The sequence below is a fragment of the Festucalex cinctus genome, chromosome 10 (assembly GCF_051991245.1).
Source record: "Festucalex cinctus isolate MCC-2025b chromosome 10, RoL_Fcin_1.0, whole genome shotgun sequence".
NCBI classification, from domain to species: domain Eukaryota; kingdom Metazoa; phylum Chordata; class Actinopteri; order Syngnathiformes; family Syngnathidae; genus Festucalex; species Festucalex cinctus.
Window position 1 is genome coordinate 29,880,117 of NC_135420.1, and position 27,459 is coordinate 29,907,575.

General features: G+C 57.1%; 2 protein-coding genes across 2 annotated transcripts; both read left to right on the forward strand.

Annotated features, from left to right (window-relative positions):
* The first annotated feature begins 2,615 nt into the window (after positions 1-2,615).
* Positions 2,616-5,421, forward strand: LOC144027098 (uncharacterized). Its single transcript, XM_077534388.1, has 6 exons — positions 2,616-4,226; positions 4,314-4,424; positions 4,496-4,618; positions 4,720-4,803; positions 4,888-5,118; positions 5,200-5,421. The coding sequence occupies exons 1-6, from the start codon at positions 3,999-4,001 to the stop codon at positions 5,413-5,415; spliced, it is 993 nt and encodes a 330-aa protein (XP_077390514.1). The 5' UTR covers positions 2,616-3,998; the 3' UTR covers positions 5,416-5,421.
* A 17,691-nt stretch (positions 5,422-23,112) lies between these two features.
* On the forward strand, positions 23,113-27,057 carry LOC144027250 (uncharacterized). The gene is made up of 7 exons (XM_077534638.1): positions 23,113-24,037; positions 25,578-25,802; positions 25,889-25,999; positions 26,085-26,249; positions 26,333-26,416; positions 26,566-26,727; positions 26,808-27,057. The coding sequence occupies exons 1-7, from the start codon at positions 24,026-24,028 to the stop codon at positions 27,021-27,023; spliced, it is 975 nt and encodes a 324-aa protein (XP_077390764.1). The 5' UTR covers positions 23,113-24,025; the 3' UTR covers positions 27,024-27,057.
* The last annotated feature ends 402 nt before the right edge of the window (positions 27,058-27,459 follow it).

Consider the following 27,459-nt stretch of genomic DNA (forward strand, 5'->3'; position numbering starts at 1 on the left):
GATTCCGGGAATTGTACGGGTCGCGGTCCGGGAATGGTACCGGTCGGATTCCGGGAATTGTACGGGTCGCGGTCCGGGAATGGTACCGGTCGGATTCCGGGAATTGTACGGGTCGCGGTCCAGGAATTGTACAAGTCGGGTTCCGGGAATTGTACAGGTCGGGGTCCAGGAATCGTACGGGTCGCGGTCCAGGAATCGTACGAGTCGGGGTCCTGGAATTGTACAAGTCGGGTTCCGGGAATTGTACAGGTCGGGGTCCGGGAAGTGTACGCGTCGGATTCCAGGAATATAACCCGTAGGCTAAAAGTCCCCCTGGTAGCCCGCGGGATTAAGTCGCCTATCGGGAATTAACCCATACCCAGGTCCAGTTCCAGGAAGTGGACCTGGGTATGGGTTCAGCCAAGATGTAGTCAGATTTGACCCACACTAGCCGTCCTCTACACTTAACAGATAACAGATTTCGTGACTACCGGGTTCGGTGGGTCAAGCTCCCCTTCGGTCGAATTCCAGGAATTCAACCTGGACCGAGGTCGAATTCCAGGAATGCTACCGATGGGCTCCACCTGGCCCGCGAAGCGGGCCCGAAGCGCACCGAGGCCCCGCGGAGCGGGGCCGAGAACACCGGCATGGTTCGTCCCGGGTTTCGTGGGTCAAGCTCCCCTTCGGTCGAATTCCAGGAATTCAACCTGGAGCGAGGTCAACTTCCAGGAATGCTACCGATGGGCTCGACCTGGTCCGCGAAGCGGGCCCCAAGCGCACCGAGGCCCCGCGGAGCGGGGCCGAGAACACCGGCATGGTTCTTCCCGGCTTTGGTGGGTCCAGCTCCCCTTCGGTCGAATTCCAGGAATTCAACCTGGACCGAGGTCGAATTCCAGGAATGCTATCGATGGGCTCCACCTGGCCCGCGAAGCGGGCCCGAAGCGCACCGAGGCCCCGCGGAGCGGGGCCGAGAACACCGGCATGGTTCTTCCCGGGTTTGGTGGGTCAAGCTCCCCTTCGGTCGAATTCCAGGAATTCAACCTGGACCGAGGTCGAATTCCAGGAATTCTACCGATGGGCACAACCTGGCCCGCGCAGCGGGCCCCAAGCGCACCGAGGCCCCGCGGAGCGGGGCCGAGAACACCGGCATGGTTCTTCCCGGGTTCGGTGGGTCAAGCTCCCCTTCGGTCGAATTCCAGGAATTCAACCTGGACCGAAGTCGAATTCCAGGAATGCTACCGATGGGCTCCACCTGGCCCGCGAAGCGGGCCCGAAGCGCCTAAATACCCAGGTCCAGTTCCAGGAAGTGGACCTGGGTATGGGTTCAGCCAAGATGTAGTCAGATTTGACCCACACTAGCCGTCCTCTACAGTTAACAGATGGTACAGCTTGACTGTGTCGAAATTGTGGAATTATATGTAGGCAACCTGGAAATTGACTTGGATGGGTTTTTTTTGGTTCGGGTGGGCGGTACCGTTTGATTTCGTGACTACCGATAGGTCGACGGCCAATCGCAGTGATTGGTTGAAGGCCACTTGTGTACCTTGCCGAGGGCTATATAAGCAGTCGTCAGTGTGGACTTCGGACGTGAAGGGAGCAAGGTCGAAAAGGGGAAAATGATGGCTCAATATCCGGAAAGTCCTCCCGAGTTTGATGAGCAGCCTCCCGAGTTTGATGAGCAGCCTCCCGAGTTTGATGAGCAGCCTCCCGAGTTTGATGAGCTTCCTCCTGGGTTCGACGGTCCTCCTCCTGGGTTCGACGGTCCTCCTCCTGAGTATAACGAGCGTCCCTCTGTAATTCCCTGGCAAGGTTCGATTTGTTGTTTTCTTGGAATTGTTTTCTTTGCACGTACACTTGTCTAGTTAGTATTCCAATTAAACAAATCATGTATTTTAGAGTTGCCTTGGGGCTTTGCGACGGAAGGGGCAAGTTCACAATGGCTCCCTAGCCCCACAGACACTGGAGCGGTGCCCCAAATAACCATGAACATGGAACGTAGGCCAGAGTAAGTTTTGCTATGTCTCCTTCCAGGATGGGAACCTAAGTTCCTTAAAGTAGACATGTAATTCCTTAAAGATGACATGTAATTCCTTAAAGATGACATGTAATTCCTTAAAGATGACATGTAATTCCTTAAATATGACATGTAATTCCTTAAAGATGACATGTAATTAATTCCTTAAAGATGACATGTAATTCCTTAAAGATGACATGTAATTCCTTAAAGTAGACATGTAATTCCTTAAAGTAGACATGTAATTCCTTAAAGATGACATGTAATTCCTTAAAGATGACATGTATTCCCGGAAAGATACCTTCATATTTGTAACTCAATCTGAAGCAAAATATTACTCAGTGAATTGAGTTTTTGTTTTCTTTTTTTCTGTCTAGCTGCTTTTGTCGCTGTTTGGATGGCGGATGGGAGTGTAATGAGCGCTTATGTCTCATGTCCATACTGCTACTGTGCAGCGCTGGAATCTTGTACCTCATCACAATATACGTCATAGCAAAATCTAAAATCATATAATAAATTGTTGAGTTTTTTTTTCCCAAAAAGCGTGTCTGAGTCACAGTTTTTTGTTTTCACCACAAGGTGTCGCTTGACTGAGGATAATTGTAGGAGGCGTGGTGGGGAGGGGGGGGCCTTTGGCCAATCGGAAGGTGATTGGCTACTATTGCTTGACAAGACCAACCCCCTCCTATTTAACTTCGCACTTGTCCCACCTACATTCACAACCGTCGGGGCGTGAAGACAAGCACAAGACACGTGTGATTTAGGTTCCAAGGATGAGTGAGGTAAGTTCCTGGAAATGTACGTCACCTTTGGGGAAAAGAGTCCAGTTCAAGGAATACATGCAAAACCAAGGTACAGTTCTAAAAATTCTACCGATCGGTTGTTAATGCGAAGCGGGACACGTTCGTGTTGTTGCGGCCCCGCGAAGCGGGGCTGAGAACGCCGGCGGCCTGGAGCCTCTCGGGGGGGGTCTCTGCTTCGTTTTCCCGCCTAAGTCCAGTTCCTGGAATTGTACCTTGGTTGGGGGGAGCCAAGGTCCATTTCCAGGAATTGTGCGGAGCGGGTACCAAGCGGAGCTAGCCGCCGCCAGGCCCCCGAGAACGCCGGCCTGGAGCCTCTCGGGGGGTCGCTGCTTCGCTCCACAGACACTGGAGCGGTGCCCCAAATAACCATGAACATGGAACGTAGGCCAGAGTAAGTTTTGCTATGTCTCCTTCCAGGATGGGAACCTAAGTTCCTTAAAGTAGACATGTAATTCCTTAAAGATGACATGTAATTCCTTAAAGATGACATGTAATTCCGTAAAGATGACATGTAATTCCTTAAATATGACATGTAATTCCTTAAAGATGACATGTAATTAATTCCTTAAAGATGACATGTAATTCCTTAAAGATGACATGTAATTCCTTAAAGTCGCTGCTTCGTTCGCCCGACTAAGTCCAGTTCCTGGAATTGTACCTTGGTTGGGGGGAGCCAAGGTCCATTTCCAGGAATTGTGCGGAGCGGGTACCAAGCGGAGCTAGCCGCCGCCAGGCCCCCGAGAACGCCGGCCTGGAGCCTCTCGGGGGGTCGCTGCTTCGTTCGCCCGCCTAAGTCCAGTTCCTGGAATTGTACCTTGGTTGGGGGGAGCCAAGGTCCATTTCCAGGAATTGTGCGGAGCGGGTACCAAGCCGAGCTAGCCGCCGCGAGGCCCCCGAGAACGCCGGCCTGGAGCCTCTCGAGGGGTCGCTGCTTCGTTCGCCCGCCTATGTCCAGTTCCTGGAATTGTACCTTGGTTGGGGGGAACCAAGGTCCATTTCCAGGAATTGTGCGGAGCGGGTACCAAGCGGAGCTAGCCGCCGCGAGGCCCCCGAGAACGCCGGCCTGGAGCCTCTCGGGGGGTCGCTGCTTCGTTCGCCCGCCTAAGTCCAGTTCCAGGAATTGGACCCCAACCATGGGCCAGTTCCAGGAATTGTACGGAGCACTTTTTATATATTGCCTTTCGTTGTTTATATAGGTGGACATGACGTGCGGCAAAGAGGAGCTGGTGATCCCGGAACAACCTGTCTTGCCCTTAACACAGGGGGCCTCTCTGCCCTTAACGCAGAAGGTCTTTCCCCTGACCCCTATCAAAAATGTCAACACGTGTGAGAAGCAATTGGGGGCAGGATGTGAAGTTTCAAGGGAGGTAGGTGATCTCATCTCTAGTCCCCAGCCCAGGAAAAAGAGGATGCGTATTGGAGAAATTGAGGTGAGATCCAGGAAGTCCCATGTCACCATTGTGGAATTATTTTTCCCCATAGTCATGTCTTCCAATTTGCATTTGTTTGTTGTGTAGATGGGCTTGTCTGAAAGCGAAGATGAGGAGGACACCATGGACCAATTTGTCTTGCCCTTAACACAGAATGTCTCCCTGCCCTTAACGCAGGAGGTCTCCTCCCTGACCTTGGTGAGTAGAATTCCTGGAAGTGGTTCATTCAACATAAATACAACATACTGTTTCCTTGCTGGTTAAAACAGATACGTTCACCTGGGGACACGAGGAAGAAAAGTCCGGGGAAAACGTTGAACAAATCTGAGATCGTGGGAGATGAACATCAACTTTCAGGGGAGGATCGTCCCCAGTCGATGACAGAAGAGAATGTAAGTTGGAGAAGTTGAAGTGAAATCCAGGAAGTCCCATGTCTCCATTGTTGAGGATTTGACCCATAACCATGTCTTATATTTTGCTTATTGTACTATAGTTTGACTGGAGTGACTGTGAAGATGAGGAACACATGTTGGAACAAGCCTTGTCCGGAAACAAATACGTCCGCCAACTGAAATTTGTGAGTACAATTCCTGGAAGTGGTTCTGTCATTGGAATACTTCTTAACCCCCCCAAAAAAAAATATAAAAGATTTTGTCCTTAGGATTATGTTACCACTCAAACTCCCAAGCCAGGCAAAAAGAAGAAGCAGAAACTAAAGAACAAGACCAAGAACAAGACCAAGAACAAGACCAAGAACAAGACCAAGACCAAGAACAAGACCAAGAACAAAAAAAAGGCCAAAGTTCATCAAAAAGAGACGGAAATGAAGCAAACGACATCTCACAACACAATTTCAGAGCCAAAAACAGTTCCAGAAAGAATCGATACTGATGTAAGTAGACTTGGTGGGGAAAGGAAAGGACTCCATTATAGACATCATAAAGATCAACTTTTGTCATTTTCATGTCCTCAGGGTCGACGGAGACGACTCAAACTCCCCACAGAATTTTATGACATTGTCAAGACTGTCTTCCACAAAGAGATAGCTGCAAAGTTCATCACAAAGAAAAGAATAAGATATATCGTGGCTGACCAGCCAGAATTCCGACAGCTGTGCAACAAGCTGGAACTGTCTGTTGAGAATATTAGGAGTCAAATCCGCATGTTGATCAGAAAAAGTAATGATTAAAGTGAAAAAAAAAAAGTTTCTTTGATGTATGTGTTTCAGGTTCTTTACATTGCATGTCAAAAGACGATGCTGCATGCCTCTCACAATTGCACATGTCAGTCGCTGTTACAGGAATTTAACCTGAACCTCGGTCAAGTTCCAGGAATCCTACCGATCGGTTGAACTTGACCCGCGAAGTTGGGCCGTGAGCACCGGCATGGGGCGTCCAGTTCCAGGAATCCTACCTATCGGTTGAACTTGACCCGCGAAGTTGGGCCGTGAACACCGGCATGGTGCGTCCCTGGTTTCGTGGGTCCAGCCCCCGCTATGTCGAATTCCAGGAATTCAACCTGGACCGAGGTCAACTTCAAGGAATCCTACCGATGGGCTAAACATGCGTCCCGAGGTGGGTGGTTCAGTTCCCGGCGTGAGTGAGTCCATTTTAATGGAATTGAGCCCCAACCAAGGTCCAGTTCCAGGATTCCTACCGATCGGCTAACCTGCCTCCGCGAAGTCCACTTCCAGGAATCCAACCCCAAACAAGGTCCAGTTCCAGGATTCCTACCGATCGGCTAACCTGACCCCCAGGTCCATTTCCAGGAATCCAACCCCAACCAACCGAGGTTCATTTCCAGGATTCCTACCGATCGGCTAACCTGCCCCGCTAGGTCGAATTCCAGGAATTCAACCTCAACCGAGGTCAACTTCCAGGAATCCGACCGATGGGCTAAACCTGACCCCCAAGGTCCATTTCCAGGAATGCTACCGATGGGCTAAACCTGCCCCGCGAAGCCGGGCCGAGAGCACCGGTCCGGGGTGGGTGGTTCCGATTCTGTCCCCCGGTTAAGTCCATTTCCAGGAAACCAACCCCAAACAACCGAGGTTCATTTCCAGGATTCCTACCGATCGGTTAACCTGCCAGGTAGGTCGAATTCCAGGAATTCAACCTGGAGGACCGAGGTCAACTTCCATGAAAGCTACCGATGGGCTAAACCTGACCTCCGAAGTCGATTTCCAGGAATGCTACCGATGGGCTAAACCTGCCCCGCGAAGCCGGGCCGAGAGCACCGGCCGGTGGTGGGTGGTTCGAAGTCGATTTCCAGGAATGCTACCGATGGGCTAAACCTGCCCCGCGAAGCCGGGCCGAGAGCACCGGCCGGTGGTGGGTGGTTCGAAGTCGATTTCCAGGAATGCTACCGATGGGCTAAACCTGCCCCGCGAAGCCGGGCCGAGAGCACCGGCCCGGGGTGGGTGGTTCCGATTCCGTCCCCCGGTTAAGTCCATTTCCAGGAAAACAACCGCAAAACAACCGAGGTTCATTTCCAGGATTCCTACCGATCGGTTAACCTGCCAGGTAGGTCGAATTCCAGGAATTCAACCTGGAGGACCGAGGTCAACTTCCATGAAAGCTACCGATGGGCTAAACCTGACCTCCGAAGTCGATTTCCAGGAATGCTACCGATGGGCTAAACCTGCCCCGCGAAGCCGGGCCGAGAGCACCGGCCGGTGGTGGGTGGTTCGAAGTCGATTTCCAGGAATGCTACCGATGGGCTAAACCTGCTCCGCGAAGCCGGGCCGAGAGCACCGGCCGGTGGTGGGTGGTTCGAAGTCGATTTCCAGGAATGCTACCGATGGGCTAAACCTGCCCCGCGAATCCGGGCCGAGAGCACCGGTCCGGGGTGGGTGGTTCCGATTCCGTCCCCCGGTTAAGTCCATTTCCAGGAAAACAACCGCAAAACAACCGAGGTTCATTTCCAGGATTCCTACCGATCGGTTAACCTGCCAGGTAGGTCGAATTCCAGGAATTCAACCTGGAGGACCGAGGTCAACTTCCATGAAAGCTACCGATGGGCTAAACCTGACCTCCGAAGTCGATTTCCAGGAATGCTACCGATGGGCTAAACCTGCCCCGCGAAGCCGGGCCGAGAGCACCGGCCGGTGGTGGGTGGTTCGAAGTCGATTTCCAGGAATGCTACCGATGGGCTAAACCTGCTCCGCGAAGCCGGGCCGAGAGCACCGGCCGGTGGTGGGTGGTTCGAAGTCGATTTCCAGGAATGCTACCGATGGGCTAAACCTGCCCCGCGAATCCGGGCCGAGAGCACCGGTCCGGGGTGGGTGGTTCCGATTCTGTCCCCCGGTTAAGTCCATTTCCAGGAAACCAACCCCAAACAACCGAGGTTCATTTCCAGGATTCCTACCGATCGGTTAACCTGCCAGGTAGGTCGAATTCCAGGAATTCAACCTGGAGGACCGAGGTCAACTTCCATGAAAGCTACCGATGGGCTAAACCTGACCTCCGAAGTCGATTTCCAGGAATGCTACCGATGGGCTAAACCTGCCCCGCGAAGCCGGGCCGAGAGCACCGGCCGGTGGTGGGTGGTTCGAAGTCGAATTCCAGGAATGCTACCGATGGGCTAAACCTGCCCCGCGAAGCCGGGCCGAGAGCACCGGCCGGTGGTGGGTGGTTCGAAGTCGATTTCCAGGAATGCTACCGATGGGCTAAACCTGCCCCGCGAAGCCGGGCCGAGAGCACCGGCCGGTGGTGGGTGGTTCGAAGTCGATTTCCAGGAATGCTACCGATGGGCTAAACCTGCCCCGCGAAGCCGGGCCGAGAGCACCGGCCCGGGGTGGGTGGTTCCGATTCCGTCCCCCGGTTAAGTCCATTTCCAGGAAAACAACCGCAAAACAACCGAGGTTCATTTCCAGGATTCCTACCGATCGGTTAACCTGCCAGGTAGGTCGAATTCCAGGAATTCAACCTGGAGGACCGAGGTCAACTTCCATGAAAGCTACCGATGGGCTAAACCTGACCTCCGAAGTCGATTTCCAGGAATGCTACCGATGGGCTAAACCTGCCCCGCGAAGCCGGGCCGAGAGCACCGGCCGGTGGTGGGTGGTTCGAAGTCGATTTCCAGGAATGCTACCGATGGGCTAAACCTGCCCCGCGAAGCCGGGCCGAGAGCACCGGGCCGGGGTGGGTGGTTCGAAGTCCATTTCCAGGAAAGCTACCGATGGGCTAAACCTGCCCCGCGAAGCCGGGCCGAGAGCACCGGTCCGGGGTGGGTGGTTCCGATTCCGTCCCCCGCTTAAGTCCATTTCCAGGAAACCAACCCCAAACAACCGCGGTTCATTTCCAGGATTCCTACCGATCGGTTAACCTGCCCGCTAGGTCGAATTCCAGGAATTCAACCTGGAGGACCGAGGTTCATTTCCAGGATTCCTACCGATCGGTTAACCTGCCCGCTAGGTCGAATTCCAGGAATTCAACCTGGAGGAACGAGGTCGATTTCCAGGATTTCGACCGATGGGCTAAACCCGGCCCGCGAAGCGGGCCCCAAGCGCACCGAGGCCCCGCGAAGCGGGGCCGAGAACACCGCCATGGTAGCACCCGGGGAGGGAGGCTCCGTTCCCGGCTTGAGTCGATTTCCAGGAATTCCACACATCCAGGGTCGATTTCCAGGATTTCGACCGATGGGCTAAACCCGGCCCGCGAAGCGGGCCCCAAGCGCACCGAGGCCCCGCGAAGCGGGGCCGAGAACACCGCCATGGTAGCACCCGGGGAGGGAGGCTCCGTTTCCGGCTTGAGTCGATTTCCAAGAATTCGACACATCCAGGGTCGATTTCCAGGATTTCGACCGATGGGCTAAACCCGGCCCGCGAAGCGGGCCCCAAGCGCACCGAGGCCCCGCGAAGCGGGGCCGAGAACACCGCCATGGTAGCACCCGGGGAGGGAGGCTCCGTTTCCGGCTTGAGTCGATTTCCAAGAATTCGACACATCCAGGGTCGATTTCCAGGATTTCGACCGATGGGCTAAACCCGGCCCGCGAAGCGGGCCCCAAGCGCACCGAGGCCCCGCGAAGCGGGGCCGAGAACACCGCCATGGTAGCACCCGGGGAGGGAGGCTCCGTTTCCGGCTTGAGTCGATTTCCAAGAATTCGACACATCCAGGGTCGATTTCCAGGATTTCGACCGATGGGCTAAACCCGGCCCGCGAAGCGGGCCCCAAGCGCACCGAGGCCCCGCGAAGCGGGGCCGAGAACACCGCCATGGTAGCACCCGGGGAGGGAGGTTCCGTTTCCGGCTTGAGTCGATTTCCAGGAATTTGACACATCCAGGGTCGATTTCCAGGATTTCGACCGATGGGCTAAACCTGGCCCGCGAAGCGGGCCCCAAGCGCACCGAGGCCCCGCGAAGCGGGGCCGAGAACACCGCCATGGTAGCACCCGGGGAGGGAGGCTCCGTTTCCGGCTTGAGTCGATTTCCAGGAATTCGACACATCCAGGGTCGATTTCCAGGATTTCGACCGATGGGCTAAACCTGGCCCGCGAAGCGGGCCCCAAGCGCACCGAGGCCCCGCGAAGCGGGGCCGAGAACACCGCCATGGTAGCACCCGGGGAGGGAGGTTCCGTTTCCGGCTTGAGTCGATTTCCAGGAATTTGACACATCCAGGGTCGATTTCCAGGATTTCGACCGATGGGCTAAACCCGGCCCGCGAAGCGGGCCCCAGGCGCACCGAGGCCCCGCGAAGCGGGGCCGAGAACACCGCCATGGTAGCACCCGGGGAGGGAGGTTCCGTTTCCGGCTTGAGTCGATTTCCAGGAATTCGACACATCCAGGGTCGATTTCCAGGATTTCGACCGATGGGCTAAACCCGGCCCGCGAAGCGGGCCCCAAGCGCACCGAGGCCCCGCGAAGCGGGGCCGAGAACACCGCCATGGTAGCACCCGGGGAGGGAGGTTCCGTTTCCGGCTTGAGTCGATTTCCAGGAATTCGACACATCCAGGGTCGATTTCCAGGATTTCGACCGATGGGCTAAACCCGGCCCGCGAAGCGGGCCCCAAGCGCACCGAGGCCCCGCGAAGCGGGGCCGAGAACACCGCCATGGTAGCACCCGGGGAGGGAGGTTCCGTTTCCGGCTTGAGTCGATTTCCAGGAATTCGACACATCCAGGGTCGATTTCCAGGATTTCGACCGATGGGCTAAACCTGGCCCGCGAAGCGGGCCCCAAGCGCACCGAGGCCCCGCGAAGCGGGGCCGAGAACACCGCCATGGTAGCACCCGGGGAGGGAGGTTCCGTTTCCGGCTTGAGTCGATTTCCAGGAATTTGACACATCCAGGGTCGATTTCCAGGATTTCGACCGATGGGCTAAACCCGGCCCGCGAAGCGGGCCCCAGGCGCACCGAGGCCCCGCGAAGCGGGGCCGAGAACACCGCCATGGTAGCACCCGGGGAGGGAGGTTCCGTTTCCGGCTTGAGTCGATTTCCAGGAATTCGACACATCCAGGGTCGATTTCCAGGATTTCGACCGATGGGCTAAACCCGGCCCGCGAAGCGGGCCCCAAGCGCACCGAGGCCCCGCGAAGCGGGGCCGAGAACACCGCCATGGTAGCACCCGGGGAGGGAGGTTCCGTTTCCGGCTTGAGTCGATTTCCAGGAATTCGACACATCCAGGGTCGATTTCCAGGATTTCGACCGATGGGCTAAACCCGGCCCGCGAAGCGGGCCCCAAGCGCACCGAGGCCCCGCGAAGCGGGGCCGAGAACACCGCCATGGTAGCACCCGGGGAGGGAGGTTCCGTTTCCGGCTTGAGTCGATTTCCAGGAATTCGACACATCCAGGGTCGATTTCCAGGATTTCGACCGATGGGCTAAACCTGGCCCGCGAAGCGGGCCCCAAGCGCACCGAGGCCCCGCGAAGCGGGGCCGAGAACACCGCCATGGTAGCACCCGGGGAGGGAGGTTCCGTTTCCGGCTTGAGTCGATTTCCAGGAATTTGACACATCCAGGGTCGATTTCCAGGATTTCGACCGATGGGCTAAACCTGGCCCGCGAAGCGGGCCCCAAGCGCACCGAGGCCCCGCGAAGCGGGGCCGAGAACACCGCCATGGTAGCACCCGGGGAGGGAGGCTCCGTTTCCGGCTTGAGTCGATTTCCAGGAATTCGACACATCCAGGGTCGATTTCCAGGATTTCGACCGATGGGCTAAACCTGGCCCGCGAAGCGGGCCCCAAGCGCACCGAGGCCCCGCGAAGCGGGGCCGAGAACACCGCCATGGTAGCACCCGGGGAGGGAGGTTCCGTTTCCGGCTTGAGTCGATTTCCAGGAATTTGACACATCCAGGGTCGATTTCCAGGATTTCGACCGATGGGCTAAACCCGGCCCGCGAAGCGGGCCCCAGGCGCACCGAGGCCCCGCGAAGCGGGGCCGAGAACACCGCCATGGTAGCACCCGGGGAGGGAGGTTCCGTTTCCGGCTTGAGTCGATTTCCAGGAATTCGACACATCCAGGGTCGATTTCCAGGATTTCGACCGATGGGCTAAACCCGGCCCGCGAAGCGGGCCCCAAGCGCACCGAGGCCCCGCGAAGCGGGGCCGAGAACACCGCCATGGTAGCACCCGGGGAGGGAGGTTCCGTTTCCGGCTTGAGTCGATTTCCAGGAATTCGACACATCCAGGGTCGATTTCCAGGATTTCGACCGATGGGCTAAACCCGGCCCGCGAAGCGGGCCCCAAGCGCACCGAGGCCCCGCGAAGCGGGGCCGAGAACACCGCCATGGTAGCACCCGGGGAGGGAGGCTCCGTTTCCGGCTTGAGTCGATTTCCAGGAATTCGACACATCCAGGGTCGATTTCCAGGATTTCGACCGATGGGCTAAACCTGGCCCGCGAAGCGGGCCCCAAGCGCACCGAGGCCCCGCGAAGCGGGGCCGAGAACACCGCCATGGTAGCACCCGGGGAGGGAGGTTCCGTTTCCGGCTTGAGTCGATTTCCAGGAATTTGACACATCCAGGGTCGATTTCCAGGATTTCGACCGATGGGCTAAACCTGGCCCGCGAAGCGGGCCCCAAGCGCACCGAGGCCCCGCGAAGCGGGGCCGAGAACACCGGCCCCGACCGGCCCGACACCAGCCCTGACCGGCCCGGGTTTGGTGGGTCAAGCTCCCCTTCGGTCGAATTCCAGGAATGCTACCTGGAGCGAGGTCGAATTCCAGGAATGCTACCGATGGGCACAACCTGGCCCGCGCAGCGGGCCCCAAGCGCACCGAGGCCCCGCGGAGCGGGGCCGAGAACACCGGCCCCGACCGGCCCGACACCGGCCCCGACCGGCCCGGGTTTGGTGGGTCAAGCTCCCCTTCGGTCGAATTCCAGGAATTCAACCTGGAGCGAGGTCGAATTCCAGGAATGCTACCGATGGGCACAACCTGGCCCGCGCAGCGGGCCCCAAGCGCACCGAGGCCCCGCGGAGCGGGGCCGAGAGCACCGGCCCCGACCGTACCGACACCGGCCCCGACCGGCCCGGGTTTGGTGGGTCAAGCTCCCCTTCGGTCGAATTCCAGGAATTCAACCTGGAGCGAGGTCGAATTCCAGGAATGCTACCGATGGGCATAACCTGGCCCGCGCAGCGGGCCCCAAGCGCACCGAGGCCCCGCGGAGCGGGGCCGAGAACACCGGCCCCGACCGGCCCGACACCGGCCCCGACCGGCCCGGGTTTGGTGGGTCAAGCTCCCCTTCGGTCGAATTCCAGGAATGCTACCTGGAGCGAGGTCGAATTCCAGGAATGCTACCGATGGGCACAACCTGGCCCGCGCAGCGGGCCCCAAGCGCACCGAGGCCCCGCGGAGCGGGGCCGAGAGCACCGGCCCCGACCGGCCCGACACCAGCCCCGACCGGCCCGGGTTTGGTGGGTCAAGCTCCCCTTCGGTCGAATTCCAGGAATGCTACCTGGACCGAGGTCGAATTCCAGGAATGCTACCGATGGGCATAACCTGGCCCGCGCAGCGGGCCCCAAGCGCACCGAGGCCCCGCGGAGCGGGGCCGAGAACACCGGCCCCGACCGGCCCGACACCGGGCCCGACCGGCCCGGGTTTGGTGGGTCAAGCTCCCCTTCGGTCGAATTCCAGGAATGCTACCTGGAGCGAGGTCGAATTCCAGGAATGCTACCGATGGGCACAACCTGGCCCGCGCAGCGGGCCCCAAGCGCACCGAGGCCCCGCGGAGCGGGGCCGAGAGCACCGGCCCCGACCGGCCCGACACCAGCCCCGACCGGCCCGGGTTTGGTGGGTCAAGCTCCCCTTCGGTCGAATTCCAGGAATGCTACCTGGACCGAGGTCGAATTCCAGGAATGCTACCGATGGGTACAACCTGGCCCGCGCAGCGGGCCCCAAGCGCACCGAGGCCCCGCGGAGCGGGGCCGAGAGCACCGGCCCCGACTGGCCCGACACCGGCCCCGACCGGCCCGGGTTTGGTGGGTCAAGCTCCCCTTCGGTCGAATTCCAGGAATGCTACCTGGAGCGAGGTCGAATTCCAGGAATGCTACCGATGGGCACAACCTGGCCCGCGCAGCGGGCCCCAAGCGCACCGAGGCCCCGCGGAGCGGGGCCGAGAGCACCGGCCCCGACCGGCCCGACACCGGCCCCGACCGGCCCGGGTTTGGTGGGTCAAGCTCCCCTTCGGTCGAATTCCAGGAATTCAACCTGGAGCGAGGTCGAATTCCAGGAATGCTACCGATGGGCACAACCTGGCCCGCGCAGCGGGCCCCAAGCGCACCGAGGCCCCGCGGAGCGGGTCCGAGAGCACCGGCCCCGACCGGCCCGACACCGGCCCCGACCGGCCCGGGTTTGGTGGGTCAAGCTCCCCTTCGTTCGAATTCCAGGAATGCTACCTGGAGCGAGGTCGAATTCCAGGAATGCTACCGATGGGCACAACCTGGCCCGCGCAGCGGGCCCCAAGCGCACCGAGGCCCCGCGGAGCGGGGCCGAAAGCACCGGCCCCGACCGGCCCGACACCAGCCCCGACCGGCCCGGGTTTGGTGGGTCAAGCTCCCCTTCGGTTGAATTCCAGGAATTCAACCTGGAGCGAGGTCGAATTCCAGGAATGCTACCGATGGGCACAACCTGGCCCGCGCAGCGGGCCCCAAGCGCACCGAGGCCCCGCGAAGCGGGGCCGAGAACACCGGCCCCGACCGGCCCGGGTTTGGTGGGTCAAGCTCCCCTTCGGTCGAATTCCAGGAATGCTACCTGGAGCGAGGTCGAATTCCAGGAATGCTACCGATGGGCACAACCTGGCCCGCGCAGCGGGCCCCAAGCGCACCGAGGCCCCGCGGAGCGGGGCCGAGAGCACCGGCCCCGACCGGCCCGACACCGGCCCCGACCGGCCCGGGTTTGGTGGGTCAAGCTCCCCTTCGGTCGAATTCCAGGAATGCTACCTGGACCGAGGTCGAATTCCAGGAATGCTACCGATGGGCACAACCTGGCCCGCGCAGCGGGCCCCAAGCGCACCGAGGCCCCGCGGAGCGGGTCCGAGAGCACCGGCCCCGACCGGCCCGACACCGGCCCCGACCGGCCCGGGTTTGGTGGGTCAAGCTCCCCTTCGTTCGAATTCCAGGAATGCTACCTGGAGCGAGGTCGAATTCCAGGAATGCTACCGATGGGCACAACCTGGCCCGCGCAGCGGGCCCCAAGAGCACCGAGGCCCCGCGGAGCGGGGCCGAAAGCACCGGCCCCGACCGGCCCGACACCAGCCCCGACCGGCCCGGGTTTGGTGGGTCAAGCTCCCCTTCGGTCGAATTCCAGGAATGCTACCTGGACCGAGGTCGAATTCCAGGAATGCTACCGATGGGCACAACCTGGCCCGCGCAGCGGGCCCCAAGCGCACCGAGGCCCCGCGAAGCGGGGCCGAGAACACCGGCCCCGACCGGCCCGACACCAGCCCCGACCGGCCCGGGTTTGGTGGGTCAAGCTCCCCTTCGGTTGAATTCCAGGAATTCAACCTGGAGCGAGGTCGAATTCCAGGAATGCTACCGATGGGCACAACCTGGCCCGCGCAGCGGGCCCCAAGCGCACCGAGGCCCCGCGAAGCGGGGCCGAGAACACCGGCCCCGACCGGCCCGGGTTTGGTGGGTCAAGCTCCCCTTCGGTCGAATTCCAGGAATGCTACCTGGAGCGAGGTCGAATTCCAGGAATGCTACCGATGGGCACAACCTGGCCCGCGCAGCGGGCCCCAAGCGCACCGAGGCCCCGCGGAGCGGGGCCGAGAGCACCGGCCCCGACCGGCCCGACACCGGCCCCGACCGGCCCGGGTTTGGTGGGTCAAGCTCCCCTTCGGTCGAATTCCAGGAATGCTACCTGGAGCGAGGTCGAATTCCAGGAATGCTACCGATGGGCACAACCTGGCCCGCGCAGCGGGCCCCAAGCGCACCGAGGCCCCGCGGAGCGGGGCCGAGAGCACCGGCCCCGACCGGCCCGACACCGGCCCCGACCGGCCCGGGTTTGGTGGGTCAAGCTCCCCTTCGGTCGAATTCCAGGAATGCTACCTGGAGCGAGGTCGAATTCCAGGAATGCTACCGATGGGCACAACCTGGCCCGCGCAGCGGGCCCCAAGCGCACCGAGGCCCCGCGGAGCGGGGCCGAGAGCACCGGCCCCGACCGGCCCGACACCGGCCCCGACCGGCCCGGGTTTGGTGGGTCAAGCTCCCCTTCGGTCGAATTCCAGGAATTCAACCTGGACCGAGGTCGAATTCCAGGAATGCTACCGATGGGCACAACCTGGCCCGCGAAGCGGGCCCCAAGCGCACCGAGGCCCCGCGGAGCGGGGCCGAGAACACCGGCATGGTTGGTCCCGGGTTTGGTGGGTCAAGCTCCCCTTCGGTCGAATTCCAGGAATTCAACCTGGACCGTGGTCGAATTCCAGGAATGCTACCGATGGGCACAACCTGGCCCGCGAAGCGGGCCCCAAGCGCACCGAGGCCCCGCGGAGCGGGGCCGAGAACACCGGCATGGTTGGTCCCGGGTTTGGTGGGTCAAGCTCCCCTTCGGTCGAATTCCAGGAATTCAACCTGGACCGAGGTCGAATTCCAGGAATGCTACCGATGGGCACAACCTGGCCCGCGAAGCGGGCCCGAAGCGCACCGAGGCCCCGCGGAGCGGGGCCGAGAGCACCGGCATGGTTGGTCCCGGGTTTGGTGGGTCAAGCTCCCCTTCGGTCGAATTCCAGGAATTCAACCTGGACCGAGGTCGAATTCCAGGAATGCTACCGATGGGCACAACCTGGCCCGCGCAGCGGGCCCCAAGCGCACCGAGGCCCCGCGAAGCGGGGCCGAGAACACCGGCCCCGACCGACCCGACACCAGCCCCGACCGGCCCGGGTTTGGTGGGTCAAGCTCCCCTTCGGTTGAATTCCAGGAATTCAACCTGGAGCGAGGTCAACTTCCAGGAATGCTACCGATGGGCTCAACCTGGCCCGCGCAGCGGGCCCCAAGCGCACCGAGGCCCCGCGGAGCGGGGCCGAGAACACCGGCATGGTTCTTCCCGGGTTTGGTGGGTCCAGCTCCCCTTCGGTCGAATTCCAGGAATTCAACCTGGAGCGAGGTCGAATTCCAGGAATGCTACCGATGGGCACAACCTGGCCCGCGAAGCGGGCCCCAAGCGCACCGAGGCCCCGCGGAGCGGGGCCGAGAACACCGGCATGGTTGGTCCCGGGTTTGGTGGGTCCAGCTCCCCTTCGGTCGAATTCCAGGAATTCAACCTGGACCGAGGTCGAATTCCAGGAATGCTACCGATGGGCACAACCTGGCCCGCGCAGCGGGCCCCAAGCGCACCGAGGCCCCGCGGAGCGGGGCCGAGAGCACCGGCATGGTTGGTCCCGGGTTTGGTGGGTCAAGCTCCCCTTCGGTCGAATTCCAGGAATTCAACCTGGACCGAGGTCAACTTCCAGGAATGCTACCGATGGGCACAACCTGGCCCGCGCAGCGGGCCCCAAGCGCACCGAGGCCCCGCGGAGCGGGGCCGAGAGCACCGGCATGGTTGGTCCCGGGTTTGGTGGGTCAAGCTCCCCTTCGGTCGAATTCCAGGAATTCAACCTGGACCGAGGTCGAATTCCAGGAATGCTACCGATGGGCACAACCTGGCCCGCGAAGCGGGCCCGAAGCGCACCGAGGCCCCGCGGAGCGGGGCCGAGAGCACCGGCATGGTTGGTCCCGGGTTTGGTGGGTCAAGCTCCCCTTCGGTCGAATTCCAGGAATTCAACATGGACCGAGGTCGAATTCCAGGAATGCTACCGATGGGCACAACCTGGCCCGCGCAGCGGGCCCCAAGCGCACCGAGGCCCCGCGGAGCGGGGCCGAGAACACCGGCATGGTTGGTCCCGGGTTTGGTGGGTCAAGCTCCCCTTCGGTCGAATTCCAGGAATTCAACCTGGAGTGAGGTCAACTTCCAGGAATGCTACCGATGGGCTCAACCTGGCCCGCGCAGCGGGCCCCAAGCGCACCGAGGCCCCGCGGAGCGGGGCCGAGAACACCGGCATGGTTCTTCCCGGGTTTGGTGGGTCCAGCTCCCCTTCGGTCGAATTCCAGGAATTCAACCTGGAGCGAGGTCGAATTCCAGGAATGCTACCGATGGGCACAACCTGGCCCGCGAAGCGGGCCCCAAGCGCACCGAGGCCCCGCGGAGCGGGGCCGAGAACACCGGCATGGTTGGTCCCGGGTTTGGTGGGTCCAGCTCCCCTTCGGTCGAATTCCAGGAATTCAACCTGGAGTGAGGTCAACTTCCAGGAATGCTACCGATGGGCTCAACCTGGCCCGCGCAGCGGGCCCCAAGCGCACCGAGGCCCCGCGGAGCGGGGCCGAGAACACCGGCATGGTTCTTCCCGGGTTTGGTGGGTCCAGCTCCCCTTCGGTCGAATTCCAGGAATTCAACCTGGAGCGAGGTCGAATTCCAGGAATGCTACCGATGGGCACAACCTGGCCCGCGAAGCGGGCCCCAAGCGCACCGAGGCCCCGCGGAGCGGGGCCGAGAACACCGGCATGGTTGGTCCCGGGTTTGGTGGGTCCAGCTCCCCTTCGGTCGAATTCCAGGAATTCAACCTGGAGTGAGGTCAACTTCCAGGAATGCTACCGATGGGCTCAACCTGGCCCGCGCAGCGGGCCCCAAGCGCACCGAGGCCCCGCGGAGCGGGGCCGAGAACACCGGCATGGTTCTTCCCGGGTTTGGTGGGTCCAGCTCCCCTTCGGTCGAATTCCAGGAATTCAACCTGGAGCGAGGTCGAATTCCAGGAATGCTACCGATGGGCACAACCTGGCCCGCGAAGCGGGCCCCAAGCGCACCGAGGCCCCGCGGAGCGGGGCCGAGAACACCGGCATGGTTGGTCCCGGGTTTGGTGGGTCCAGCTCCCCTTCGGTCGAATTCCAGGAATTCAACCTGGACCGAGGTCGAATTCCAGGAATGCTACCGATGGGCACAACCTGGCCCGCGCAGCGGGCCCCAAGCGCACCGAGGCCCCGCGGAGCGGGGCCGAGAGCACCGGCATGGTTGGTCCCGGGTTTGGTGGGTCAAGCTCCCCTTCGGTCGAATTCCAGGAATTCAACCTGGACCGAGGTCAACTTCCAGGAATGCTACCGATGGGCACAACCTGGCCCGCGCAGCGGGCCCCAAGCGCACCGAGGCCCCGCGGAGCGGGGCCGAGAGCACCGGCATGGTTGGTCCCGGGTTTGGTGGGTCAAGCTCCCCTTCGGTCGAATTCCAGGAATTCAACCTGGACCGAGGTCGAATTCCAGGAATGCTACCGATGGGCACAACCTGGCCCGCGAAGCGGGCCCGAAGCGCACCGAGGCCCCGCGGAGCGGGGCCGAGAGCACCGGCATGGTTGGTCCCGGGTTTGGTGGGTCAAGCTCCCCTTCGGTCGAATTCCAGGAATTCAACATGGACCGAGGTCGAATTCCAGGAATGCTACCGATGGGCACAACCTGGCCCGCGCAGCGGGCCCCAAGCGCACCGAGGCCCCGCGGAGCGGGGCCGAGAACACCGGCATGGTTGGTCCCGGGTTTGGTGGGTCAAGCTCCCCTTCGGTCGAATTCCAGGAATTCAACCTGGAGTGAGGTCAACTTCCAGGAATGCTACCGATGGGCTCAACCTGGCCCGCGCAGCAGGCCCCAAGCGCACCGAGGCCCCGCGGAGCGGGGCCGAGAACACCGGCATGGTTCTTCCCGGGTTTGGTGGGTCCAGCTCCCCTTCGGTCGAATTCCAGGAATTCAACCTGGAGCGAGGTCGAATTCCAGGAATGCTACCGATGGGCACAACCTGGCCCGCGAAGCGGGCCCCAAGCGCACCGAGGCCCCGCGGAGCGGGGCCGAGAACACCGGCATGGTTGGTCCCGGGTTTGGTGGGTCCAGCTCCCCTTCGGTCGAATTCCAGGAATTCAACCTGGACCGAGGTCGAATTCCAGGAATGCCACCGATGGGCACAACCTGGCCCGCGCAGCGGGCCCCAAGCGCACCGAGGCCCCGCGGAGCGGGGCCGAGAGCACCGGCATGGTTGGTCCCGGGTTTGGTGGGTCAAGCTCCCCTTCGGTCGAATTCCAGGAATTCAACCTGGACCGAGGTCAACTTCCAGGAATGCTACCGATGGGCTCGACCTGGTCCGCGAAGCGGGCCCCAAGCGCACCGAGGCCCCGCGAAGCTAACCCTAACCCTAGGTCCAATTCCAGGAATTCAACTGGACCGAGGTCAACTTCCAGGAATCCTACCGATGGGCTCGACCTGGTCCGCGAAGCGGGCCCCAAGCGCACCGAGGCCCCGCGAAGCTAACCCTAACCCTAGGTCCAATTCCAGGAATTCAACTGGACCGAGGTCAACTTCCAGGAATCCTACCGATGGGCTAAACCTGGCTGGCCCCAAGCACACCGAGGCCCGGCGAAGCGGGGCCGAGAACACCGGGATTGAGGCTCGCCGATCCGCTGGGTCATTCACCCGTCTACGCCCAATTCCTGGAATCTGACCCTGAACCAAGGTCCAGTTCCAGGAATTGCTGGTCACAAGCAGAATTTTTAAAGACATAAACTGCCAATTGTCAAACTTTACTTTCAAGACAATGAACTACAACTTTTTGCTGAACTTTATTTTAAACATTTAACATACATAACGTGTCGCTCAAGTGTGTCGTCCTCCTGTGTTGGCTGTCCCCTTAACTTTTTGTTGAACTTTATTTTAAACATTTAACATGTTGGCTGTCCCCTTATGGACATCGTCTTCGTCACCGTCCTTTTCCTCATCCTGTCCCCTTATGGACGTCGTCTTCGTCACCGTCCTTTTCCTCATCCTGTCCCCTTATGGACGTCGTCTTCGTCACCGTCCTTTTCCTCATCCTGTCCCCTTATGGACGTCGTCTTCGTCTCCGTCCTTTTCCTCATCCTGTCCCGCGTCCTCCTGGCCTTCTGCTGCTCATGATTTTGAAACAAAAGAGTCATGTTTACGTTTTTAGCTACTAATAACATGCAATGGATAAAGTGTCATTGTGAAAGACTTACCTTTTCCTCTGTCTGGATGACTTCACCCATGAGCGGTGAAAGTGGGTGAAAATGAGCAGTAATTTGTCAATATTAATCATTAAAAAATTAAAAAAGTATATATAATGTGTGGAACCAGGAGAGTGAAACAGGATGAGTCTTACCTTCATAGTGGCAAAGTTTGAAACGAAAAAGCAGGTAGGGCTTTTATAGAGTTAGGGTTTTGAGCTTGAAAATGCCCAAGTCATGAATTGATAAAGCGGGTGAAAATGATCAGTAATTTGTCAATATGAATGATTTTTAGAAATAGAATGTGTGGAACCAGGAGCGTGACACTGGTTGAGTTTTACCTTCATGGTGGCAATGAGTGAATGGTGGAGTTAGGGTTTTGAACTTGAAAACGCCCAAGTCATGAATTGATAAAGCGGGTGAAAATGATGAGTAATTTGTCAATATGAATGATTTTTAGAAATAGAATGTGTGGAACCAGGAGCGTGACACATGGTGAGTCTTACCTTCATGGTGGCAATGAGTGAAAGGTGGATAAGGTAATTTTCCCGGAATTGGGCTGACCTTCCAAGATATAGACCAAGTTGTATTTTCCAGGAATTGGGCTGACCTTCCAAGTTCTAGACCAACTTGGAAAGAATTCTTGAGCCGGCAACATCTTGTGTCAATATGTCGGACTTTTGGTCAAGTTCCAGGAAGCGGACCCCAATTCCAACTTTTGTGCCCTCAGTTAAAAAAGTCAAATTTTGTGGTGTAAAGTTATTATACGGTCTCTTGCCGCCATCATGTGGCCAAGTAGGCCAACTGCAGTTTTTTAAATTTTTTAATTGCATTTCTTAGCCCCAAAAAAGCATTTTTATGACACTAAAATTAGCGTGAGATACATTTCAGAAGAGAGCAATGCATTTTTGCCGTTTTTAGGCGTTTTAAACGTTTATTTGAAAATTTGTCGGATTCCAGGAAAGGCTCGGTCGACAGTGTGGAATTTCCCCGCACTGGGTTCTAATTCCATGCTAGCTGGGTAGGATTAGGGTTAGGCGCCGGGCTGACCCCGACGCCCCGAAGTCGGAAATGACGTCGGTTTCGCGGAAGCCTTATGAATGGCGGTCTATGGGAAGCTGGAATTCGACTTGGAAGTTAGCCACTGTGCTAACGCGCGCTCCATTGACTTTGAATGGCGGGGGCATAACTCCCGCGCGCCAGTTGGAACCGGGTTTGGAGCGAGGTCGCGATTCCGGGTTCCGGTGAAAATGTCGGCTAATCGAAACGGGAAAAATCGCCGCGGATAGTGCGAAATTCGTAGGTGCCGGCGACGCGTTTCGTTTGAAAAGGTTTTTTGTTTAAGTATTTTTTAAGGGCCGTTTTAAAAACGCGGGTGCGGTTCGGGCGAGCGGACACCAGGTGTCGCGTGTGAGCCCGGTCGAATTCCAGGAATCGCGCACGGGTCGTATTCCGTGAACCGTGCCGGTCGGTGTCCGGGAATTGTACTTGTCGTGTTCCGTGAACCGTGCGCGTCGGTTTTCTGGAACGGCGGGGTCGTATTCCGTGAATCGTACGCGTCGCATTCCGGGAACTGTACGGGTCGTAATTCCGTGAATTGTACCGGTCGGGGTCCGGGAATTGTACTGGTCGAATACCGGGAATTGCGCTGGTCGTGTTCCGTGAACTGTACGCGTCGGATTCCAGGAACTGTACGGGTCGTATTCCATGAATTGTACTGGTCGTATTCCATGAATTGTACTGGTCGTATTCCATGAATTGTACTGGTTGAATACCAGGAATTGTACTGGTCGGATTCCAGGAACTGTACGGGTCGTATTCCATGAATTGTACTGGTCGGGGTCCGGGAATTGTACTGGTCGAATACCAGGAATTGTACTGGTTGAATACCAGGAATTGTACTGGTCGTGTTCCGTGAACTGTACTGGTCGTATTCCGTGAACTGTACGCGTCGGATTCCGGGAACTGTACGCGTCGGATTCCGGGAACTGTACGGGTCCGATTCCATGAATCGTACGTGTCGGAGCCCGGGAATTGTACTGGTCGTATTCCATGAACTGTACGTGTCGGATTCCGGGAACTGTACGCGTCGGAATCCGGGAACTGTACGGGTCGGATTCCATGAATCGTACGTGTCGGAGCCCGGGAATTGTACTGGTCGTATTCCATGAACTGTACGTGTCGGATTCCAGGAATTGTACTGGTCGGGGTCCGGGAATCGTACTGGTTGAATACCAGGAATTGTACTGGTCGTGTTCCATGAACTGTACGCGTCGGATTCCAGTAACTGTACGGGTCGTATTCCAGGAACTCTACGGGTCGGATTCCATGAATCGTACGTGTCGGAGCCCGGGAATTGTACTGGTCGTATTCCATGAACTGTACGTGTCGGATTCCAGGAATTGTACTGGTCGGGGTCCGGGAATCGTACTGGTTGAATACCAGGAATTGTACTGGTCGTGTTCCATGAACTGTACGCGTCGGATTCCAGGAACTGTACGCGTCGGATTCCAGGAACTGTACGCGTCGGATTCCAGGAACTGTACGCGTCGGATTCCAGGAACTGTACGTGTCGGATTCCAGGAATTGTACTGGTCGGGGTTGAATACCAGGAATTGTACTGGTCGTGTTCCATGAACTGTACGGGTCGGATTCCATGAATCGTACGGGTCGTGTTCCATGAATTGTACTGTGTTGAAATTGTGGAATTATATGTAGGCAACCTGGAAATTGACGTGACCGTCTATTGGTCAACAGCTGATTGCAGTGATTGGTTTTTGGTCAGATATGGCCCTTCCCACTAGTAATTTTTGAGCCAATCGACGTTTGGTTTGCCCATGGTGAAATTGTGGAATTATATGTAGGCAACCTGGAAATTGACGGGACGTGTTCCATGAATTGTACTGCGTTGAAATTGTGGAATTATATGTAGGCAACCTGGAAATTGACGGGTTGTGTTCCATGAATTGTACTGCGTTGAAATTGTGGAATTATATGTAGGCAACCTGGAAATTGACGTGACCATCTATTGGTCAACAGCTGATTGCAGTGATTGTTTTTTGGTCAGATATGGCCCTTCCCACTGGTAATTTTTGAGCCAATAGACGTTTGGTTTGCCCATGGTGAAATTGTGGAATTATATGTATAAAACCTGGAAATTGACTTGGATGGGTTTTTTTTTTTTTATGGAGGGCGTTACCGTTACACCCCCTTCGCAGTGATTGGTCAATGGCCAGTTGCAAGGCTGGGCTGAGTCTATAAAAGCAGTCGCTGTCAGTGCCGCCTTCAGAAGTCAAGCGAGCAAGCGCAAAAAAGGATGGGTCAATATCTGGAAAGTCCTCCTCCTGATTATGACCAGCAAGGTATGATATTTTTGAATGGCTTTCTTTGCATGTGCACTTGCAAAAAAAAAAATCATGGGGTCTCTGGACAGATGAGACAACTCCACGATGGATCCCGAGCATTGTGCTCACTACACTGGATCCCCAAATGAACATGGCAATGGAAACAAGTCAAGGGTAAGTTGGCGATGTCTACATCCAGGATGGCAACCTAAATTCCTTAAAGATGACGTGTAATTCCTTAAAGATGACATGCAATTCCTTAAAAATGACACGCAATTCCTTAAAAATGACACGCAATTCCTTAAAGATGACGTGTAAAATTCCTTAAAGATGACGTGCAATTCCTTAAAAATGGCGCGCAATTCCTTAAAAATGGCGCGCAATTCCTTAAAGGTGACATGTAATTCCTTAAAGATGACATGTAATTCCCGGAAAGATGCGTTCATATTTGTAAACACTACTCAGTGAATTGCGTTTAGTGTTTTTTTATTTTTTTTTTCTATCTAGATTCACTTGGCCATGTTATGAGAGCGGATGGGCGCTTACAGAGCAAATGTGCCTCATCTCCATATTTATTATGTGCATCTTTGGAGTGATGTACCTCATCGTAATACTCATACTTTTCCACTACAAAATCGTAAAATAAAGTCTGTTTGTTCAAGAAAGCTTTTCTGAGTCACGCAGTTTTTGCTTTCACCACAAGGTGTCGCTTGACTGGCTAATTGTTAGCGTTTGTGTGTGGGGAGGAGGTGCCTTTGGCCAATCGGAAGGTGATTGGCTGCAGTACCGTGACATCACCAACACCGGACTATTTAAGCCTGCGTTTGTCCAACCCCCATTCATTAGCATCGAAGTGTGAGGGCAAGCACAAGAAAGCGCCGCTGCAGGTTCCAAGGATGAGTGAGGTGAGTTCCTGGAAATGTGCGTCGCCTTTGGGGAAAAGAGTCCGGTTTCAGGAATTCAAATCTCAAGCGAGTTCCCGCTCCAAGAATTCATCCACAACCAAGGTACAGTTCTAGAAAATCTACCGATAGCCGATAGCTTTTCCCTGGCCTCCGAGGCGGGCCCCTTGCGTGTTTGAGGCCCCGCGAAGCGTGGCGGCTGCTTCGTTGCCCCGTCCGTGCCCGGTTCCTGGAATTGGACCCCCAACCAAAGTCCAGTTCCTGGAATTGGACCCCCAACCAAAGTCCAGTTCCTGGAATTGGACCCCCAACCAAAGTCCAGTTCCTGGAATTGGACCCCCAACCAAAGTCCAGTTCCTGGAATTGGACCCCCAACCAAAGTCCAGTTCCCGGAACTGTGCGGAGCGGGACCCAAGCGTAGCTAGCCCCCGTGAGGCCCCGCGCAGCGGGGCCAGGACACCGGCCTCGCCTATGCCCGGTTCCTGGAATTGGACCCCCAAACCCAGTCCAGTTCCTGGAATTTGACCCCAAACCAAGGTCCAGTTCCAGGAATTCTACGGAGCACTCACTCCAGCCCCCAGTAAGTTCTGTGTCGCTATTGTGGAAGACATGACCCACACCCATGTATTATACATTGTTTTTTTATTGTTGTATAGGTGAACGTGAATTGCAATGAGGAGGAGCTCCCGGAAGAACCTTTCGAGCCTTTGACACAGGAGGCTTCTGTGCCATTAACACAGGCCTCCCCGCTGAGAACTACCAAAGATGTGAACAGGTCTGAGCAGAATGTGGGGGCTGGATGGCAACTTTCAAGGGAGCCCGGGGACCTCGTCTCTACTCCCCAGTCCAGGAAAAAAACTGTACACATTGGAGTAATTGAGGTGATATCCAGGAAGTCCCATGTCACTATTGTGGAAGTTTTCCTCCCATTGCCATGTCTTCCAAATTGGATTTTGTCGTTGTATAGATGTACCTGACTGAAAGCGAAGATGAGATGGACGTCATGGAACAAATCATCTTCCCCTTAACACAGGAAGCCTCCCTGCCCTTAACGCAGACGGTCTCCTCCCTGCACTTGGTGAGTAGAATTCCTGGAAGTGGTCCAATCAAATGCAACACTGCTTCATGCCACCAAAATATGACTGTTTCCTTTCTGGTGACAGACACAGACGGGCTCACCTGGGGGAAAGAAGAAGGAAAGGAAGAGTAAAGACGGCAGCAAAAAGTTGAACACATCTGACAAAACAGTGGGAGACGGACAGCAAGTTTCAAGGGAAGCTTCTCCCCAGTTGATGGAAATGGAGAATGTACACCTGAGGGAAGCTGAGGTGAAATCCAGGAAGTCCCATGTCTCCTGTTGTTAAAGTTGTGACCCATAGCTATGTCTTCTATTTTCCTTTTTGTACTATAGCCTGACTTCAGTGACTGGGAAGATGAGGAAAAGATTTTGGAACGTGCCTTGTTCGGAGAAAAACATGTCCAGCGCTTGAACTTTGTGAGTAGAATTCCTGGAAGTAATTCTGTCATTGTAATACACCGACATGTAATATTTCTTAACCCCCGGGGGGGGGGGGGGTTAGGGTTAGGGTTAACCTTAACCCTAACCTTAACCCTAACCCAAAATATAACATACTGTGTCCTTAGGATCTCAAGTCCCGCAAGAAGAAGAAGAAGATGAAGGAGAAGCTCAAGTTAAAGAAAAAGGACAAAGTCCATCCAAAAGGGAACGAAACACAGCAAAAGAGATCTCCCGAACCAAATTCAGTGCCAACAACCCTTCCAGAAAAAATCAGTCTTTATAATAATGTAAGTAGACTTGGGCTGCGGAGGGTGACTCTAATGTGGAAATCCTAAAATTAAACCTTTGTCATTTTTATGTCTTTCAGGGTCAACGAAGAAAACTCGCACTCACACCACAATTTTATTCCATGGTCAAAACTCTCTTCGAAAGAGAGATCCAGGAAAAGTTGGTCCTGAAAAAAAGGATACGGGAGATCGTGGCTGAACAACCAGCATTTCGACAGCTATGCCATGAGCTGGAACTATCTATTGAGAACATTAGAAACCAAATCCGAATGATGATCAAAAGATGTGAAAATTAAAGTCAATTTGGAATGTTGGAGTTCTGGTGGGTCTTCTTCCAGGTTTTTTACATTGTATGTTTTAAGACAATGCTGCATGCCTCTCACAATGTGTCAGGGTCGGTGGTTCCATTTTCCGCTTAAGTCCATTTCGAGGAATCCAAACCCAACCAAGGTCGAGTTCCAGGATTCTTACCGATCGGCGAAGCGGGCCCCAAACACGTCGAGAACACCGGCATGGTGAGTCCCGGGCTGGGTGGTTCCATTCCCGGCCTGAGTCCATTTTCAGGAATTGAGCCCCAACCAGTTCCAGGTCCAGTTCCAGGAATCCAACCCCAACCAACCAAGATCCAGTTCCAGGATTCCGACCGATGGGCTAAACCTGAGAGCACCGGCCTGGTGGGTGGTTCCGATTCCGTCCCCCGCTTAAGTCCATTTCCAGGAATCCAACCCCCAT

Bases quoted from the DNA above. Each gene is read 5' to 3' on its own strand.
- LOC144027098 (XM_077534388.1), top strand. From the start codon at position 3,999: ATGACGTGCGGCAAAGAGGAGCTGGTGATCCCGGAACAACCTGTCTTG. The intron at 4,425-4,495 runs GTGAGTAGAATT...TGGTTAAAACAG, and splicing joins AGGTCTCCTCCCTGACCTTG to ATACGTTCACCTGGGGACAC. The intron at 4,804-4,887 runs GTGAGTACAATT...TTTTGTCCTTAG, and splicing joins ACGTCCGCCAACTGAAATTT to GATTATGTTACCACTCAAAC.
- LOC144027250 (XM_077534638.1), top strand. The intron at 26,250-26,332 runs GTGAAATCCAGG...TTTGTACTATAG, and splicing joins TACACCTGAGGGAAGCTGAG to CCTGACTTCAGTGACTGGGA. The intron at 26,728-26,807 runs GTAAGTAGACTT...TATGTCTTTCAG, and splicing joins AAATCAGTCTTTATAATAAT to GGTCAACGAAGAAAACTCGC.